General features: G+C 42.5%; 2 protein-coding genes across 7 annotated transcripts in view; one reads left to right on the forward strand and one right to left on the reverse strand.

The window, feature by feature from the left end:
• Positions 1 to 2,589, forward strand: LOC148387512 (V-type proton ATPase subunit d 1-like). 2 transcript variants are annotated; one of them, XM_088397313.1, is made up of 8 exons: positions 11 to 166; positions 403 to 574; positions 655 to 833; positions 1,411 to 1,490; positions 1,572 to 1,649; positions 1,713 to 1,889; positions 1,970 to 2,047; positions 2,305 to 2,589. In XM_088397313.1, the coding sequence occupies exons 1-8, from the start codon at positions 37 to 39 to the stop codon at positions 2,476 to 2,478; spliced, it is 1,068 nt and encodes a 355-aa protein (XP_088253439.1). In that variant the 5' UTR covers positions 11 to 36; the 3' UTR covers positions 2,479 to 2,589. The 2 variants fall into 2 exon arrangements, with proteins under 2 accessions (XP_088253440.1, XP_088253439.1); XM_088397314.1 differs by having other exon boundaries at positions 1 to 166; positions 1,411 to 1,649.
• apoltp (apolipoprotein lipid transfer particle homolog) overlaps positions 2,511 to 17,947 on the reverse strand; it is a 27,867-nt gene continuing 12,430 nt past the window's right edge. For all 5 annotated transcript variants that reach the window (XM_088397289.1, XM_088397290.1, XM_088397291.1 and 2 more), the window contains 49 exons: positions 17,636 to 17,769; positions 17,258 to 17,416; positions 16,929 to 17,112; positions 16,651 to 16,862; positions 16,330 to 16,518; positions 16,122 to 16,255; positions 15,879 to 16,038; positions 15,702 to 15,785; positions 15,177 to 15,314; positions 14,928 to 15,044; positions 14,761 to 14,853; positions 14,481 to 14,689; positions 14,211 to 14,404; positions 13,810 to 14,046; positions 13,329 to 13,558; positions 13,076 to 13,240; positions 12,691 to 12,768; positions 11,323 to 11,688; positions 10,822 to 11,166; positions 10,421 to 10,756; positions 10,222 to 10,353; positions 9,769 to 9,921; positions 9,586 to 9,702; positions 9,335 to 9,508; positions 8,915 to 9,119; positions 8,426 to 8,580; positions 8,226 to 8,338; positions 8,068 to 8,149; positions 7,855 to 7,992; positions 7,525 to 7,687; positions 7,218 to 7,333; positions 6,976 to 7,125; positions 6,689 to 6,802; positions 6,486 to 6,602; positions 6,239 to 6,397; positions 5,979 to 6,140; positions 5,721 to 5,883; positions 5,447 to 5,634; positions 5,205 to 5,297; positions 4,718 to 4,913; positions 4,454 to 4,641; positions 4,281 to 4,378; positions 4,023 to 4,207; positions 3,749 to 3,948; positions 3,511 to 3,679; positions 3,293 to 3,402; positions 3,089 to 3,205; positions 2,867 to 2,993; positions 2,511 to 2,793 (listed from right to left, as the gene is read on the reverse strand). In XM_088397289.1, the coding sequence (XP_088253415.1) occupies positions 2,783 to 2,793; positions 2,867 to 2,993; positions 3,089 to 3,205; positions 3,293 to 3,402; positions 3,511 to 3,679; positions 3,749 to 3,948; positions 4,023 to 4,207; positions 4,281 to 4,378; positions 4,454 to 4,641; positions 4,718 to 4,913; positions 5,205 to 5,297; positions 5,447 to 5,634; positions 5,721 to 5,883; positions 5,979 to 6,140; positions 6,239 to 6,397; positions 6,486 to 6,602; positions 6,689 to 6,802; positions 6,976 to 7,125; positions 7,218 to 7,333; positions 7,525 to 7,687; positions 7,855 to 7,992; positions 8,068 to 8,149; positions 8,226 to 8,338; positions 8,426 to 8,580; positions 8,915 to 9,119; positions 9,335 to 9,508; positions 9,586 to 9,702; positions 9,769 to 9,921; positions 10,222 to 10,353; positions 10,421 to 10,756; positions 10,822 to 11,166; positions 11,323 to 11,688; positions 12,691 to 12,768; positions 13,076 to 13,240; positions 13,329 to 13,558; positions 13,810 to 14,046; positions 14,211 to 14,404; positions 14,481 to 14,689; positions 14,761 to 14,853; positions 14,928 to 15,044; positions 15,177 to 15,314; positions 15,702 to 15,785; positions 15,879 to 16,038; positions 16,122 to 16,255; positions 16,330 to 16,518; positions 16,651 to 16,862; positions 16,929 to 17,112; positions 17,258 to 17,416; positions 17,636 to 17,769 (7,859 nt within the window). In that variant the 3' untranslated portion in view covers positions 2,511 to 2,782. The remainder of the gene's footprint in view (positions 2,794 to 2,866; positions 2,994 to 3,088; positions 3,206 to 3,292; positions 3,403 to 3,510; positions 3,680 to 3,748; positions 3,949 to 4,022; positions 4,208 to 4,280; positions 4,379 to 4,453; positions 4,642 to 4,717; positions 4,914 to 5,204; positions 5,298 to 5,446; positions 5,635 to 5,720; positions 5,884 to 5,978; positions 6,141 to 6,238; positions 6,398 to 6,485; positions 6,603 to 6,688; positions 6,803 to 6,975; positions 7,126 to 7,217; positions 7,334 to 7,524; positions 7,688 to 7,854; positions 7,993 to 8,067; positions 8,150 to 8,225; positions 8,339 to 8,425; positions 8,581 to 8,914; positions 9,120 to 9,334; positions 9,509 to 9,585; positions 9,703 to 9,768; positions 9,922 to 10,221; positions 10,354 to 10,420; positions 10,757 to 10,821; positions 11,167 to 11,322; positions 11,689 to 12,690; positions 12,769 to 13,075; positions 13,241 to 13,328; positions 13,559 to 13,809; positions 14,047 to 14,210; positions 14,405 to 14,480; positions 14,690 to 14,760; positions 14,854 to 14,927; positions 15,045 to 15,176; positions 15,315 to 15,701; positions 15,786 to 15,878; positions 16,039 to 16,121; positions 16,256 to 16,329; positions 16,519 to 16,650; positions 16,863 to 16,928; positions 17,113 to 17,257; positions 17,417 to 17,635; positions 17,770 to 17,947) is intronic.

Genomic DNA, 17,947 nt, shown 5'->3' on the forward strand with positions numbered 1-17,947 from the left:
CGGGTGCAGGGCAACATCACTTGAGCTCCAACCAAGATGACAGATTGTTCAGAGCTCACTTTCAATATTGATCATGGTTATCTGGAGGGTTTGGTGCGAGGACTTAAGGCTGGGCTCCTTACTCCGACGGACTATCACAATCTGGCCCAGTGTGACACACTTGAAGGTGAGCGCATTACTATTAAAATGTACATTATAAATGTTCATTAAAAATAAATGTTGGAAAACATATTTTTAAATATATAATAATCAATATTGCTTAATTAGTTAATGTAATTATATCACATTGAACTGTCAGCAAGAGTGAGCACGAAAGAAATAAAAAAAAAAAAAATACATCCTAAAAATACAATTAAGGAATCTTTTAAAAAGTGATACTTTTTGTACCAATTTCTCTGTCAGATATGAAGCTGCACCTTCAGAGTACAGACTACGGCAAGCTGCTGTGCTCAGCTGAGGAGGACCTGACCGTGTCTCTGGTGGACCGCAAACTGAGGGACAACCTGGTCACTGAATTCAACTGCCTCCGCTCCAACAGTCTTCCACCGCTCTCCACCTTCCTTGATTATATAACGTATGTTATGGCTCACATCATTCAATGTTTCCTTTCATCCAGTATGAAAATCAAAGAACATCAATCATGTTCATTTGTAGCTACGGCTACATGATTGACAACGTGGTGATGCTGATCACCGGAGCCCTGAAACAGAGACAGGTCGAAGAACTACTTCCACGTTGTCATCCCCTCGGTGCATTTGAGCAAATGGCAGCAGTGGGCATCGCCCGCACTCCGACGGAACTCTACACGACAATCCTGGTTGACACTCCGCTCGGTGACTCATGAGACACAACACCGCTCATCTGATGCTACAAACTGAAGAATCATTATGTGTCATATCTGTGGGACCTCACAACCACTGATCCAATTTCATTTCAATAGTCCAAAAATGATTTTTAGCAATCTTGGTCAGTGACATACGTACATACACTGACTTAAATTAATTGACATTTTATGACCGAACCAACACGATTGTTTGGGGATTTACTGTGAGTCTAGAATGTGACTTGGCTCAATAAAACACCAGATTGATAAATCCCTACACTGCAAAACAAGGACAATCACGCAAGCATCTGGTTCAAATCACTGGCATTATTTACGATTCAAAGCCGCCATCGTATCCATTTGACTGATACTCCAACACAGACAATCGGAACAAACAAAACAAAACTATGTTGCTGGTCCAAAGTGTCAATATACAAGTGTTATGCTGCAGGACATTTTCATAAATCAGAAGAATCATCCTATGAGGACTACAATTTTCGAATAAAACATAATTCTAAATTTGTAACATTTGATGGACATTTGCTGCAAAATATTTAAAGACTGTGTTGTGTGTGTGCGTGTCACAGGTCAGTTTTTCCAGGAAGCTGTGTCAGAATCAAACTTGGATGAGATGGAGGCTGAAATACTGAGAAACAAACTTTATAAGGTGACAACCATTTGTAATACGCAAAATGTTTCTTCATCAATTTCGATATCATGCTTGATCCTCACTGTATGTATTTTAAAGGCATATTTAGAGTCATTTCACTCTTTCTGCAAGAACATTGGTGGTGCCGCAAAGGATATCATGTGTCCGATTTTGGAGGTACCTGTTTGATTCTCCTCGGATGTCCGTTGTGTTTGTATCTGACAGTAAATGTGTGCTCAGTTTGAGGCAGACAGACGAGCCTTCATCATTACCGTCAACTCCTTCGGGACAGACCTGAGTAGTGCAGATCGGAGTTCGCTGTTTCCATCTTGTGGTAAACTTTACCCTGAAGGGCTGCAATTGCTGTCCAAAGCCGAAGACCAGGAACAAGTCAAAGCGGTCGCTGACTATTATCCTGTAAGGAAGCTCGAATTAAAAAAACAAAACAGGATCACTTGTATATGTTTCTGATTACTGTGTTATATAAATCATTACAGGATTATCAAATCGTTTTTGACAACCAAGACCCACAGTGTGATTACAAGACTCTGGAAGACAGATTTTTTCAGCAAGAGGTAAATAAAAAAAGAAAATGCCTCTCTGTACCAAAGAAACCAGATGTCCGGTGATTACAGAATTTCTCTTTCGGGGGATTAAATGTGGATTAAATTAAATTAATTAAATTCACTTAACATGAATTCAATTTGTAATGCAACTCTTTTATGGATGCAATTTTTCTATTCAAAGCTTAGCTTCACATATTATGCCCATTTGTGTCCAAAATATTAAATAATAGCTAAATAATATTTCTACCCTTCATGTCTTTCTTCAGGTGAAGCTGAACACACTTACGTTCCTCCAGCAGTTCCACTTTGGCGTGTTTTATTCCTACGTCAAACTGAAGGAGCAGGAGATCCGCAATATTATCTGGATTGCCGAGTGTGTCACTCAGAGACAAAAGTCCAAGATACACAATTACATCACCACTTTTCAGGGTACAAGTTAAGGGGTGAACTGTAAAGATGTGGATGAGACACGTGAAAAACAACTGAATTTAATAAAACAGGTTCAAGTTGAATTACACCGAAGTCAGCGATAATCTTCATTGTTTGTACAACACGGGGGAAAAAAAAAACTATTAATAACAATTTGCTATTTTTAGTTATTCACATTACAATTCTGCATCTGTCTGTATAAAGTTGTAAGAATGTCCCAAACTAGGGTTATAAAAGTAGAAACAGTTGCAGCAGCAGCAGCAGCAAACGAGGCATGAATGTTTTATTTTGGCTCTTCAAAAATTGGTTCCATCTTTAACCTTGCACTGGAAAAAAAAAAAAATCAGAAGAAATATAAACTATTCGCAAAAAGTGGATGAATACGAGGGCCTAACTTACCGCACTGAACCGGCACCTCGAGGGGGACGTAGTTGTTTTGGCACAGATGAACAAAAGCAGACGCTAATCGACAAGGAGCCGTGGAGGAGCTTGACTCGCAAACTGAGGAGAACTGGCCAGGATCCACCTGATAGCACAGACGCAGACAAATCACTTCCAGCGCCTGCTGACGACGCCGATCAACCTCACCAACCAACAAATTCTAGCAGCTTTCATACTCACCACCCTGAAACAGGAACTTAGAGGAGAATCAGGCGAGGAGAAAAGAAAATCACATGTCACTGCACTCGTGGCTACAAATTCCATGTTAGCTGTTGGTCTCGCACACTCCGAGTTCATCTAGGCACAGAGCAGAAGATGTATATTCTCGATTATAACCATATAGAATGATAAATTGTGTACAAAAAAAATAAACATCAAACTTACCTGCCAGTTGTAGAAAAACTCCTTCATATTTTCAGCTTGGGAACCATCACGCAAAGGTGAGTCATTACCCGCTTCGTTGTCATTGGTCCCCAACACACCAGTCGATGTACCTTGAGATACGAGTGACCTGACTTAAGAGTCTTTCTTCGTCATTCGGTCAATTGTTTTCTTGGATTGCTAGCGATGAGAGCTGACACATTTAAACACATCTTTCCTACCGTGCGACCATCCGTCGAGAGTCAAGCTGCACAACTCGATCTTCAGGTCACATGAGACTGACACGCCGTTGTGATTGGACACCTCCACGATGTGAGATCCCCTATGGACAGTGACTCCCCCATGGCTTCGCCACATGTGTGTCACAGTGTTGTTGCATTGAACCTTCACCTGAAGCACAAACAACTCTTACAACAACTTCTAAAAGAATGTGTGACGTCACGGAGAATTATTAATTACCTGTCCATTGCGCTGAATGCTGACAGTGCTATTATTCAACCTGAGCAAGAGGAGGTTGTGTGGATTTGAATTGAGCACAAGTGTGAAAGAGGGGTCAGCACTGGTATCTTGGGCCAGTAGAAATGGGCACGAGTTTGGCAGCTCATAAAGATGGCCATCGAACGTTACTACAAATTGATCTGCCACGAGCAGAGCTTGGTCTGTTGAAGAGGGGGAGACAAAATTCTAATGTAAGAAGCAGAGTTCATAAGACTGAATGACAAGAGGTTCTTACAAATAAATGGGCTGTCCATGATCCTCCTCTTGAGGCGGTAAAGTTCAGCAGTGGGTTGAATTGAGGTGAGGCTTTGCAGGGGCTTCAGAAGACACTCTTCTAAAAGGATCCCCACCAGACCGGCTTCAGACACACGGCTCCACGGCAGGGGGGGCAACCATATAGACACAGCCACAGAACACTCACTGGGTAGACAAATGAGCACATTTCCATGAACTATATTTCTCCTCACATATTTCCGAGACACCAGTGAAGTACCTGGGGGAGTATTTATAGAGTGATGCCAGTTGTTTCCTGAGCCCAGAAAGAGCCACTGCCATTTTGCTTTCCACCCAGTGGTACGTGTGTTGGCCTGCCTAATAAATGTGAAAAAATGGAAAATTAGCGGCATGGTATTAATAAGAAAAACACGTATTGAGAGAGTTTCTTACAAAATCCACGGCACGGCTGAGGATAGTCATGCTTCCTCGCGCGAGTGGCCTTAGCTGAGGGCTCTTCAGCAAAACGGGCGAGGCCTGCAGAAGTTTGTCAGTCCACAAAACGACAGCCTGCCTCCACACATCGTCCACCCGCTGGCCTTTAAGATCCTGGTACACGCCTGCGAGAGTGGCCAGGGGCCCTGTGCACAGCAAACACACTCCATCTTGTTATCAAAATACTGCTGGTGCTGCTTTGATAGCTATCTGGTGACTTACTCTTCAGCTCCATCTGTCCCAGCAGCGAGGTGTGATGTAAAAGGTTGAGACAACGAGGCAGGCTCGTGGTGACGAGATGCCGAAGGGAGCTACCGTACCACAGACTTTTGCTTCCGTGTCCCAAAAGGGACTCGGCTTGTTGGGCAAGAAGCAGAGGCATGGCGCTCAGCTCTTGGAGGAACTCACTGTCTCTGGACTGGAGAGAAGGAAAACTGCTTGTAAAATGTTTTATTTTGCGGTAGAACAACATATTTCTCAATTGCTAAGAAATTGAGACATCGGGAAAGAAAGGAATGACGCTCAGCTCTTGGAGCAACTCTCTGTCTCTGGAGTGGAGAGAAGGAAAACTGCTTGTAAAAATGTTTTATTTTGTGGCGTGACATTCACCGATGCTAAGAAATTGAGACATCAGGGAAAGAAAGGAATTCAAAACTACGTCCGTGAGTGCCAATAAATTCTCATGAGATATTTGCAACATATTAGTCACCTGTTGTCTAAATTCAGCAAGGAGATATTTCATGATCTTGATTCTCTCCAACAACTTCTTTCTGACCTGGGAGCTGACAGCTTGAATTCGTGTCTTTAAAAAAATATATAAAAAAAACACGAAATATGTCATGCAAAAAGACTCACAAATATTTGACTCTTGAGGTCAACTTGATTTGACTTTATCTCCGTCTTTTTTGCATTATATCCAATGAGTGGAGCATATCTATGAAGCAGTGATACCTCAACTGCAGTAAGGCTCTCCACACAGCCGCTTGCTCTCAGTGTCATTTTTTGATGGGCTGCTCCGGCAGTCAGACTTGCCAAAGTTTCCACTTGGCTGTTGCCATCTCTTTTTTGTACATCCAGCATCAAATTGTGACTTATCCCCAAACATGCCACCACAGAAAGGTTCTCGCTCAGCCCAGTACCTATACATACGCAAATAGATAATATACAGTGTACGGCTCAGGTGCAGTATATTCAATGTGTTATTATTATGCGTCTCATTCTGTACCGTTTTTATAACCTGCAGTGGTCTGGAAGCATCTTCCCTCCTTTGTGCTATTCAACCACATCTCCTCTCTGTGGTCCAGTCTAGCGCGTACAAGAAGACCGGACCCCTGGAGCCATGACAAAACACTGCCTCCAACCTCCACACTCCAATTCCCCATCCTGGACTGATGGATGGACGATACTCGTTATTGTCACTCAAGGAGGAATTTCAACGACAATTTTACTAGAAGAAATAGAGAGTTCCCAAATTTTGGTTTACCTCAGTAAAGAGAGTCACATTGGAGCGCTGAGCAGTAGACGAGTTGGTCAGGGCGAGCGTGAGGCTGCAGAGGTTGGGGCGTCCCGTTACGGACAGACGAGACTGCGTGTAAAACAACTCCTCTCCGGAGTTCAGCCTGTGGGATCCTGACCACGTCACAGTCTGAAAGACACAAACACACAAGGAAACAGTACAGATGGCATTTTTATTTTTATCTGTATGGTTGACATCAGTTACCTGACAGGAAGTCGTATACTTACAGGCTGTGGGGGGCAGAGGGCGAGCAAAACTGTGTATTCAAAGCGATCTCTGAGATTGCTTTGGATTTTAGTTAAGACTGAATGTGAGGGACAAGGTGCAGGAGACACCTTGTCCAGGCCGACGTTCACGTGGAGGCTGTGCATTCCTCGTGCACCTTTCTAAAGAAACACACAAAATAATTCGATATGCAAAAAGAAGGAGAATTTATCATCATTAGAAGGACAAGGTTTTGGAAAGTGTGCGTACCTGATACTTCACGCCTTGTTTTACACTCCTGTTGCCCCATCTTAGCTCAGCATTTTGTGAGAACAGGTTTCCTTCCTGGCTAAGTGAGACGCAACCCTTGACAGGAGACACCACCATCTACTCACACACAAATAAACTATTAATAGGTTCAGAATAAAGATGAAACCTTGCTGAATTAAGATTGACAGATTTGCTTCCCCCACCGTTTGGGATGACAATTGAGCACATGCCTGCCCCCTGCTGGAGTTGTGCTGCCATCGTTTGTTTAGGCTGATAGAAACGTTGACTGGCATTCCACTGACCAACGACAGCTGGGTCTGAGTTGAGTAAAAATAGTCAAATAAGGATACACTTATTTATGTGGAAAATTTATGACCCACTCCAACCGCCCCACACACGAAAACAGTACTTTTGATCACAATTAAAGAGGAATATTTTACCCAAGTATAAATGTCTAAAAATGTATGATATGAACATAAACATGTCCCACCATCTGCTGGAAGCTACGCTGCGCTTTCTCAGCGTTGTGCGTGAGTGTGTGAAGGGAAATCTGGCGAGCAAATGACGAGAAGGGCTGTTTCAGCTCCAACTTGGTCTCATTCATCTCCTTCGATTGACTCCACAAACCGAGAGCTCTGATCTTGAAACAGACAAAAGCCAAATGTGACTACAAATATTTTTTCCCCATGAAAAAAGACGATAGTCTTCAGTTTCATCGTGTTTAAACGCCACCTGTTCCAGTCGACCATGTCTCATCCAGTCTAGAGAAATGCTGTCCAGATGGCCTTGGAAGGATCGCTCCAGAGCTACCTCCAAATTGATCAAACGAGGCTGGCACTTGATCTGAACTGCAATCAATCACAGTCAAAAACTGTACACTGAACTTGATTTAAAAAAAACATCTGAAAGGTAATAGTGATAATAAAATAATAATAAAAAAATTTGAAAAAGTTCCGGCGTGTGCACATTGACCAACTGGGGGCAGTATAATACAGCCATAGAGGGTTTTACAACAACTCAGCCCTCCTTTTTAATTTACCTTTTAGGGTCCGATTCCCGCTCTCCGGTGATGGAGGTGCTGTGTAAAGCCCTGACAAAGTGAACTCCTGCTTTCCCCACAAGGCTCCGTGTTGCACGAGGTAACTCCAGTTCCTGGCTTCATATATAGTCTTCAGTGCAATAGTCCTTGGAAGCAGCTTCAACTATAAAATGCAAACAATTATGAGTGATGCGTGGCACTTTTTTAATGTCATACTGGAAGTACAATATTGCCTGCCAGGGTGTTTGAAAAACTGCTACCACTGAGAAGCACCAGGTGAAGCCACATCCTGGCACAGATAAAATACCTGCGTCCAAAATATCAACATACCTGAGGGTACGAGTGTTTGAGCTCCAGACAATGTCTGTATCCACTGTCAATCACCGCCAACTCCCCAAGGCTCCATAGTCGCCTCTTGCCGGACAGCACCTCCACCGAACCTCCCACACCGGACCGGGATTGGTTGAACTAGACAGGAGGAGGCGGATTATTTGTTACCAGATGTCAAGTCTGCCTTGGTCATGACTGACCGATACAACCAACCTGTGAGTGGAAACTGAGTTGTGATGGTAAGTAGATCTGCATTTTGGGAATACTCTGGACCACCTTCACCATCAGGTCCTTGCTGGACAAAACAATATTTTGTCATCTATTATTTGCACACGTTAATCTATCTTAGTCTGTATTATTTGCATGCCGACCTGTTGGGGAGATGATGCCCTTGGATGATGATTGCAAGTGAAGACATGAGTTCAGGGTTCACTGCCATGGAGCACTTCAGCTGTGACTCAGACAGTCTTCCCCATGCTTCAACCTAAATGAACAAACACAGAGATGGTTGGCGATCTACAAATAGCTCTGTGGTTGAAGCCTTCTGCTCTGTGATTGTAATGTTTACTACCTGCAAGGCAGGACTGGAGTCTCCAGCTCTCGTGTGCTTGAGAGTAACTCTGCCCTCTTTGGTCACTCCCTGTAACCCCCAACCTGCAACATCTCCAACCAAGCGAATCCTCCAATCATGATTATGAGCAAGCGCTGAGATGCTCCTTACAGGACCTGTAGAGAAGATGTCACCTCAAAACAAGATACAAAATATTTGATGAAGATATAATAAATAATGTATACAAATGAATGACTCACTACGAGAGATTCAAGTGAATATTTTTGTTGTTGGTTTTTGGAGGAGGGGTGGGCTGGAACGTATTAACGGCGCTTTGATTCATTTCAATGCAGAAAGATGATTTGAGAGGCTAGTGTTTTGAGTTACAAAGCATGGTCACGGAATAACTTCAACTCCAGTCGCTAGGTAGTGTGTATTGGAGTGCTTTGATTTCCCCTTCCTTGGATGCTTTTTTTAATATTCTGATTTCAGTTGTTAAATCAATCTGACCTTTAAAGTGCATAGTCACTGCAGTGTTGAGACTGAAACATTTCCATGTTTGATTTGAAGGCGAGGGAGAGTAGGAGAGAAGTACAGCCAGACGTCCATCAACCAAGCTCACATTCAGACCAGAGTCCAGCAGCTTATGCCCATCTACAGTAACCTGCGCTTTGGACAGAAGCTCGGACGATGTCCCTTCAATGGAACATAAGCCCTTCAAGACAAATAAATAAAAACATAAATAGATTTATGCATAGACTCTTATGTCAGCTTTGTGAGCAACAATTCATTTCTATTTAAAAAAAAACATATTCCATTCCCAGAGAATGTTAGTTCAATATAAAAAAAACAAAAAAACATAAGAATTAGAAAAAAAAAATCTTTACATGACTGTTTGAAATACATGCCACTGTTCTACATATAGTGTACCTCGATATTGTGCGGTATTCCTCTTTGCTGTAGCCACGATGAACTCTGCCACATGATTGCTTGTATTTCTTTGCTCATGGGAAAACATTTCATATTTATCCTCAGTCCTGCTCGCTGATGTCCAAATCGGGTGTTTACGGTTAGGGTCTTCCCCTCAGAGGACCCGATCTGCAACTATATAATCAACACACAAGTTAGTATAAAAAATATTGCCTCTTTAATCATCAAAGTTGGTGATTGACTAAAACTACCTGGATACTGCTGTTGCCAGGGATTCCCACTGAATTTAGGTAACTCAGTGTATGTTGGAAATGACTCTTGACAATAACTGTCTGATGCGCTTTCTCCATGGTCGTCTCTTGATCCAACTGTAATCCAGACAGGGCAATTTTGATTTTCAAAAAGTATAGCAATACATTTCACAATCTTCTTACCTTTTGGTTCTGTGCTCTGCAGTGTATCCTGTAATAATATGACTGATTGCCATGAGTCCCAGAACTCAGAGACATTTCCGTGTCAGTCGTGAGACCGAGCTTCTTTAACAGGGGCATGGAGTGGTTGAAATGAAGCGTTACCTCATTTTGTGCCTGGGGAAAAAAAAAAAAAGTGGTTTTATGGATCTCAGAGGATCCGATTGTTTGTTGGGTGAATTCTGCAAAGCTATCAGATGTTATTGTGCACCAAAAAAAAACAAATATTAATTAATTAATTAAATATTAATTCCACATTCTCCATGACAACATTCCCAAAATAACATTTTGTACGCTGACTTTAAATATTTTAAGAAATGATTCAAACCATTCCAACTTTTCAGCCCACTTCAACAATTTCACAGATTTACTTTACTATGACTACAGAAATTGCATTCTCTAGTATGAATTTCAAACCTTGTTTTTTTTAAGAGCAACTAACGAATGCATCTCAGCATTGTCGATCGCCATGGAAACTTGCGATTCAGCATAAATTGGGGTAACAATCAAGGATCCAGAGGCCTGCATCATGTCTGGACTACCCCACTCCTAGAAAGCACACGTGAGAAATTCAACCAAACATGAAGAAATTGTGGAAATGATATTGTGCATATACCTGAATGACACTGCAGTTGTTGTGGTACACAAGTGAGCCCTGCAGGCCAGAAGGTGACATCACAAATCCTCTGGCTCTCACGGCACATTCATCAAATCGAAAGAGGGCCTCTGCGGCACATTGTTGTTTGCCAAGCTTGCCTATTACCATCACTTTGGTGTGTTCGGGGAAATTTCCCAGAGCAGAAAGCTTGTGCCTCAACTCAACCTCCACACTTAACTCTGGCCATGCCTGTGCAACAAGCTGCAGGAAACTCTTTTTGCCGTCCAAATTTGTGTCCACCGTGACTGCCCATTTACCATCAGCCTCCCGCCATGCTGATCCGTTCAACTGAGTCTGAGGAGAAATAAAAGAAATTGGTCATTGGAAATAGTTTTGAGTATTTTTCCCCAAAAGCATACCTGCAACATTGGGCAATCCGACTCCAGAGCCCAGAACTGCCGTGCCCTGTCTTGGTCCTCAACAAATCTTATCTGACAAGTTCCAGCTTTAAGGAACAGAGCCCCAGTCTGCTCAGCGCCTCCTGGAGCAGTGGCCTCAACGATGACCATCTGAGGAACACCTCGGCTCCTCAACCCTGACATATTGTGGGTAAGAGTTGCAGAGAGATGCGGGGAGCTGCAGGAATCCCGTAGCTCAAAAGTGAGCTCTTGCTTCTCTGCCCTCAGAGAGGAGCTGATCATACGTCTGCATGGGTCCCCTGACAAAGACCCATGAAGAACCAGGGTCGCAGGAATGAGCGTTCCCTGAGGAAGAGGAAACATGATGAGAAGAACGTTTGTGGCTTGCTTGTTGTCACACTTATTCATGCAGACCACTCAATGTTTTTCAGTCCAGGGACCCCTTACATAGGAGAACAAGCCAAATAAAAAATCTTCACAATGCTGTTCACTGTTTCTTACCTTTAGGACTGGGCAATAGTTGGCCACCTCGACACTGTAAGAAAATCTGTTGCTCTCTGCTTCTGAAGACTTATTCAAAAGGCCACTGAAGCGACAATTTCCAATCTCCAGACCAACCTTCACAAAAGGCGGGTGTGTTGCTGAGAGACTGATGAGCAATGCTCCATTCGAAGGAATCCCCAGTGCTTGTATTGCCTCCACAGAGTGCTGGACCGATGTGTTCAAACAAAGTCGAGGCTGAAAGGTGAGCAACAACTTCATGCTGCCTTTCTGTTTATCTGGAGCTGCGAGATCAATGCTGACATTTGTAGAGGAACCGGAACGATTGATGGAGATGTTCACTGATGTCTGTGAGGGTTGGAGCGTCTATAAAAACAAAAGGAATACATTTGAATAATTCGCTTTGTGAAGGACATCAATTCGACTCGTATGGAAAGTAGTGAGTCATGTCCAGTATGAAAATGTCTCCGCAGCTTTCCTTTAGCTAGGAAACAAGATTTGTGACATGCATCTTGTTTCCTGTCTAACCTTCAGTAAGACACATTGCTGATGACCCCAAAAATTCCAGTGGTTCCTCCTGTCCTCTCCTCTCCTTTGTTGATCCAGCAGAAGCATGGAACATTCATCGCTTGCTACTCCGAGAGACACGTTTTGGTGAAGCGTCATCCTGAGTGAGGGGGAGGACTCAAAAGCACAGAAGAGCGAGGCCCATTGATGCTGCCCTTCAGCTTTCCATTCCTTCATTAGCTGAGAGAAGATGCAATGGATGGAGTCTTGATGGTTTTGGAAGTGAAGAGCAGCTTTCAGTCCATCCTTCACAGCTTGTCCGTGTGCCATTAAAGACGTCTTCTGTATTTCATTCTGATGGAGTCTTCTAATCTGCTCCAGCACTAACCTTCCCTTCCCTTTGCATCGCAAAGACACCAGCAGAGTCGAACTGACTGAATCCCACAATGTCCTAACATCTGCCCAGATGTGACACCAGCTTTCCAACCTCACACGACCAATCATCTCGGCTCTCTCTATCATCTGGTGACCTCCGTATTCAAGTTGTCCATGCCAGCCATATAGCCCGCCCTTCTCCACTCTCACTCCCAAATTCAAGTCAGTCCTCCACGAGTCAACCACCAATCCAATCCCCAAGGCCCATCTCTGAGGCCCAGGTCGGAGAAGCAGTCTGAGGGCACATTTTGTCGGCACTCCGTAAGAACTCGACAGTACGACAGATGAATGAGAGATGTTAGCTTTGAACTCCTTCTGACCATTTGGACTCAAACAGCCTTTAGCTTCAGCGCTGAGGCTCGGGTGCACAAGTGCTATAGCGTAGCAGAGCCTGTTATGAGGTCTATGAGAGCGAAATGCTCGTACCTCCACTGGGCGACCCGCCACGTCTCCATAACACCGCGCGGAGAGATGGTCTGTGGCCGTGTCCCCTGTGCAGTTCATCTGTGAAAACAAAGCCCCCTGCATGTTGTCAGACTTTGTTGTTCAAAGCAGAAACTAGAAAAGAAAATAACATTGTGGGCCGGCACATTAAGGATGTGAACTATAAAACACAGGTGTCAAACTCAAGGCCCCTGTAGTCTTATTTTTATGTAGAAATAATAAAGTAAGATGTTTTTTTTTGTACTTTCAAACATCTTCACAAGGAGTTGTCAAGGTTGGTCGGGAATCATTATGCTTACGATGGATTGCAAAAAGACAATCAACGAAAACAAGTCACGGTTGAAAAATGCAAAAGCGTAAAACTGACCTGCAACATGGCAGGTATGATCCCCCGCAGAAAGTTTATCTCTTGCCAGAGGGATGCAGCGAATACAGCGGTGTTGTTTTTTGTTCCGACAACTAAAAGGGCATCTATCGTTTTATTCTCTTCCATTTGGAATACCAGCCTTGTGTCCAACCCAATTGTACCTATCTGTGAGGGAAAAACAAAATCAATGAAAGCGGTACAAACAAAAGAAAAGCCATATTGAAACTGATAAGAAGAAAATAGTTTTGGACACCTCGCAATGAGTTTCGGCATGCATGGAGCTCGGTATGCCTCTTCTCTGTAGTGCTTTGACGCTGTGCTGCAATGTTGAGAGGATTTCCCATCGTGGCACAAGCTGCTTTGTCCTGCCACCATTCAACTCACCTTTTAAATGCTCAGATCCAGCTTGCAGTTGGAGAAAGGCTGACAATCTACTGTCATCCTGGTCCCAACTCACTTGCACACTACTACTCGTAGGAATCCCTAATAGAGTCACACAACACGAAATGATTAGTCGTGTTGATGAAATGAAAAATTCATTCTGAAAATACAATGGGGCCTTGAGTGACCCAATTGATGAATTTTTCATCGTTCGGTTGAATGTTTGAGCAAAAATCGGATATACCAGAACCATATGATGGCAGTGAACTAAATTCAACTACTTACTGGGTGTAATACCACAGCAATTGAATACTAAGTATATCTGATTGAATCAAGTGATAATTACTAATTACCTGTGGTATTGAGTAGTTGGGATGAGTGAGACAGCTGGATGTGGACCTCACCCGTTCCTTTTTTCTCCAATTGCTTACTCACATTCACACAGACATTCTCTGCCCCCGACAGAATACACATCCAGCTACGGGCGGGAGACGCTTTCTTTTCCAACCTGCCAGGAAGGTCTTCCTTTTCCTCCTGATGGCTCAGATCCATGCTGTAAAAAGTCTCCTCCACTCTAACTCTTACTTGCCCTAGATGGTTTGAATAATTGACATGACTCAAATCAAGAATCCCAAATAAATAAGTTAATAAATAAAATAAATTGAAAAGACATAAAATAAATCAAATTTAAAATAAACCAAATCGAACATAAATAAAATTGAAAATAAATCAATGTATAAATAAATAATTTCACCTTCGGTAATGTTGTCAGACAGTTCCATTTTGCCATCTACTCCCAGGATGCAGGGCAGAATAGTGAGGTTAGTCATTGAATGCCTCAGCGTCGCCGACACTGCGAGCTGAAGACCACTGTTGTTGCTTCGAGAACATTTCACCTGAGCCAACAGAGTGTTGCGTCCCTCTGTATAGGAACCGTGTAGAGACACACTAGAAGGGCAGAGGTAAAGAAGACAACTATCGAAATATCTGTACGTTGGTTAGCCACTGAGAAGTTGATGGCTACCTGTGTGGCGATGTGTTTGCAGCCATTTTGACATGCAAGTCGGTGAGACCATGCAGCAAACTCTGCGATAAATTGAGCCGCAGTAGCACAGATTTGTCCTCCTGTAGGAGTAAGTGGGAGATCTGGGCATCCAGCATCAGCTTGTCTTGTCCATCAGCAGTCACACGAATGGAGCTAATTCCTCTGGACATGTCGGCAGTGGATTTTGCCTTAACATGAAAATCACAGTATCATTATAGATTGGTATGTCTAGAAAATAAAAATGAAAGGGACATCTCACCTCTAGAGATTTGGGAATTTTAGATTTGAAAGGATGCTTGAGAGATGAATAAAGATGAATTTTGTCTGATGTTCCGTTGAGCTGCATTGAAAGCTGAAAGGAAGATGAGGTTTCGGAAAAGCAACTCGCCATTTATACTTTAACGAAGAGCTCAACTATTGACTCACTTGACATTCTTGTCGCTCAATTTTCAGTCTCCCGTGAACTAGATAATCAAATTCTGTGTTGTTTTGGGGGCTCCAGCATACATCCCCCTCCAGCAGAGCAAATGAGGGGATTTGCAGCTGTAACAGCAAAAATATTTCACTTGTCAGAAGGTTCGTCTAACATTATATTTGGTGTAATTCAGGCACAAAATGTTTGATCTGTTGTTATCGTTTCTTTAAATCGTGAGATTGTGTCCGAGGTTCGTTTACCTGGAGCTGATGGGTGAGGTTTGCTCGAACTTTTATCACTTGCTGATTTGTGTGCAATGAATTGAAAAGAACTTGTCCAAAGAGACTCAACTTGTCTTTGCTGCTGACCTGCAGCCTTCCTCGAATTTCTTTCTGACTCTAGAAGAAACAAAAAAATGCTGATACATGTTTCAGTCTGTTTACAAACATTTACAAAAGAGACAGAATGCTTTTTTTTTTTTTTTACACAATAACTGTTTTTGCAATGGTCTTGAATTGGTTATTTGAAAACTACGTCACATAATTCAAAATGTCAAATTTAAAAAAAAATATATTAGAATTTACAGATTAAAACATTCTTTAATGTTGCCTACATATGCATACGAGATTAGATAAAATTTTATGACAGTTAAATGTTGATTAGCACGTGCAAAGACATGCCACATTATATTTCAATTAATTATGATAATATGTACACTAACAAATTTGAAAACAGTTCAAATGCACTAACACAACGAGGGTTAAAAATGTAAAAAGAAAACTTACTTGGTTGCTGGACACGGTAACACAGATCTCACAGTCCGATGGAAATGTTTCTGTGTTGAAAGGGTGGATCAGTGCAGAGCAAACCTAAACATCGTGAGATGCATTCGATGAAACACTCTCTGAATACGGTCGTTAACAACTTCTTGTAAATTCATGATTTCATTAAAGCATACTTACAAAAGGGTTTGGTCGTTTGAAGCCAACAGTCAGAGTGTGAATGATCTCTTTACTGCCATAAAAGCCAGCTCTTGATTCCAGGATGTAAAGGCCTTTCATGAGGTCCATGGTGAAAGTCTCCCTCAGGAGAAGCTTCTGAGGAAATGACTTGAAAGGTTGTCTGTTGGAGAGATTTTTTTTTTTTTTTACATCGAAATCCCAACAACAAAAGGTTACAAGTGTAAATGACAGTAGTGAACAAACTTAAGATGGAGCAATGCTGTTTTTTGGTACATCTTCTTGTCCTTCTTCAGTTCCTCCAATGTCCCTTCAAGCTCAAACTGACTCTTGGGCTCAGACAAGCTCACTCTCAATATCGCTTGTCGTTTTTTCAAAAGCTTCAACGGGATAAAGTAAATATTTTGTTAAAACTAAGACTAGTGTGTATATTTTCCTGTTAGCTGCCGAGCACCTTGTCAATGGTTTTCAGGGCAGCTGTGAAGGTGATGTTTTGTTTGCCGTAGCTAGAAGACATCTGCAGGGCGAGGCCGGATTTCATGGTTTCCAAAAAGATGTCGCCTCGAAGAGGAGCAGTCCACAGTGAGCTGAGTGAACAAGAGGCTTTCATATTCTTCTTTCCCATGAATCCCAGTCCTCCTACCTGGTAAGGGATGGTAGAGTAGATCAAGTTGAATGGTGAGAGAGCAGTTTGTGCTATTTATATATGGAGGTCTGCTTGCACTTCCTTATATGATAAATATATTTGGAATCATGAAGTCAAGTTCCATATTACTTGCAAGAATGTCACAGCTGGAGTGTGGAGCTTGAGATGGGCCTCCTTTTCGCGACCTTTATCCCTGTAGGAAGCCTCCAGGAGGACATTCCGGACGGTCACCCATTTGTTGAGTGTCAGTTCAGAGTTGAGCTGCAGCGTGTGGTGATGGTGCTGACTCAGCTTTTGGGTGGTGTGAACGTACAGCCACGGAGTGTCCATATTAAATGTTCCTGAGGAAGGCAAACGTAACTTGATGTTGACACAAACAACATTCAGAGTGTCTGAGATCAAATCACCTTCCCATTTCTTGTGTAGTGCGTCATTAGGAGGACTTTTCCAGTGTAAACCAGCAACAAGTGGCATTAAGTTGTTGTAGTTGATTTTAAGATGAGTGCTGCTCTCAGAGCCAAGCTGTCCAACGTAAGAATGCAAGAGCTGGGTGCGGTAGTTTAAATCTTTTTCGGGTACCTGTAAATTAAACTGAAAAGATTTGGGGAATATGTCACCGTCTTTTTATGTCAGAATCTGGATCAGCTGACAAAATCACAAAGAAGTCGTTAAATAATTAAAAGTGTCGTTAGGTTCAAAACAAAGCCAAAAAAGAAACAGATCTTATCTGGGTTACCTCGAATGTGTAGCTGGTGTGATTTTGTGTCGACTGATTTTTAAAGGACTGGCTCAGAAGGAGGGTGTGTTTGTTGTTGATCTCGTCCCAGTGTTTGCCGTAGCTCATATCCATAGATGATCTCACGTGGCTGGGGCTTTCTTCATGCCTGAAGTGGATCTGACAAGAACACAAAACACTCTCAGAGGCACCGACACACATTTACAACCTAAATTTGAATATTTCTTCCATGAAACTGTATTAATTTATGCAGTAAGTTTCACATTTTTTCATCCCCTGATGGGTTGGGCAAAGCAAGATCACTAACACATTATTAGTGATCATTATAAATATCTAAGGGGAGTATGATGTTTTATTATCTTTTAGTATATGTTTTACTTTGTGGTTGATAGGAGGCGTGTTGGAACAGTAGAACTCGTGATCAGCTCTCATGGTGTACGTGAGGTTAGCATGCCTCTCACTCTTGACACTCTGGGATGTGTAGCACTCTTGATGGAGGTGCCGGGCATCGTCTACAAAGGTGTCAAAGGGCCAAAAAAATATCACAGCCTATATTTCAACAAGCAACGGGTATTAGTCGTACATTTTCTCATTTTAAGGTATGCAGCCATTCACTTTTTATTAATTCAACAACCATGTGGAAATAAGCGACAGAGTTTCACAATTTTTTTTCATCTTAACACGGCACAT

This window comes from Syngnathus floridae, chromosome 14 (genome assembly GCF_059516105.1).
Source record: "Syngnathus floridae isolate MCC-2025c chromosome 14, RoL_Sflo_1.0, whole genome shotgun sequence".
In the NCBI taxonomy this organism is placed as follows: domain Eukaryota; kingdom Metazoa; phylum Chordata; class Actinopteri; order Syngnathiformes; family Syngnathidae; genus Syngnathus; species Syngnathus floridae.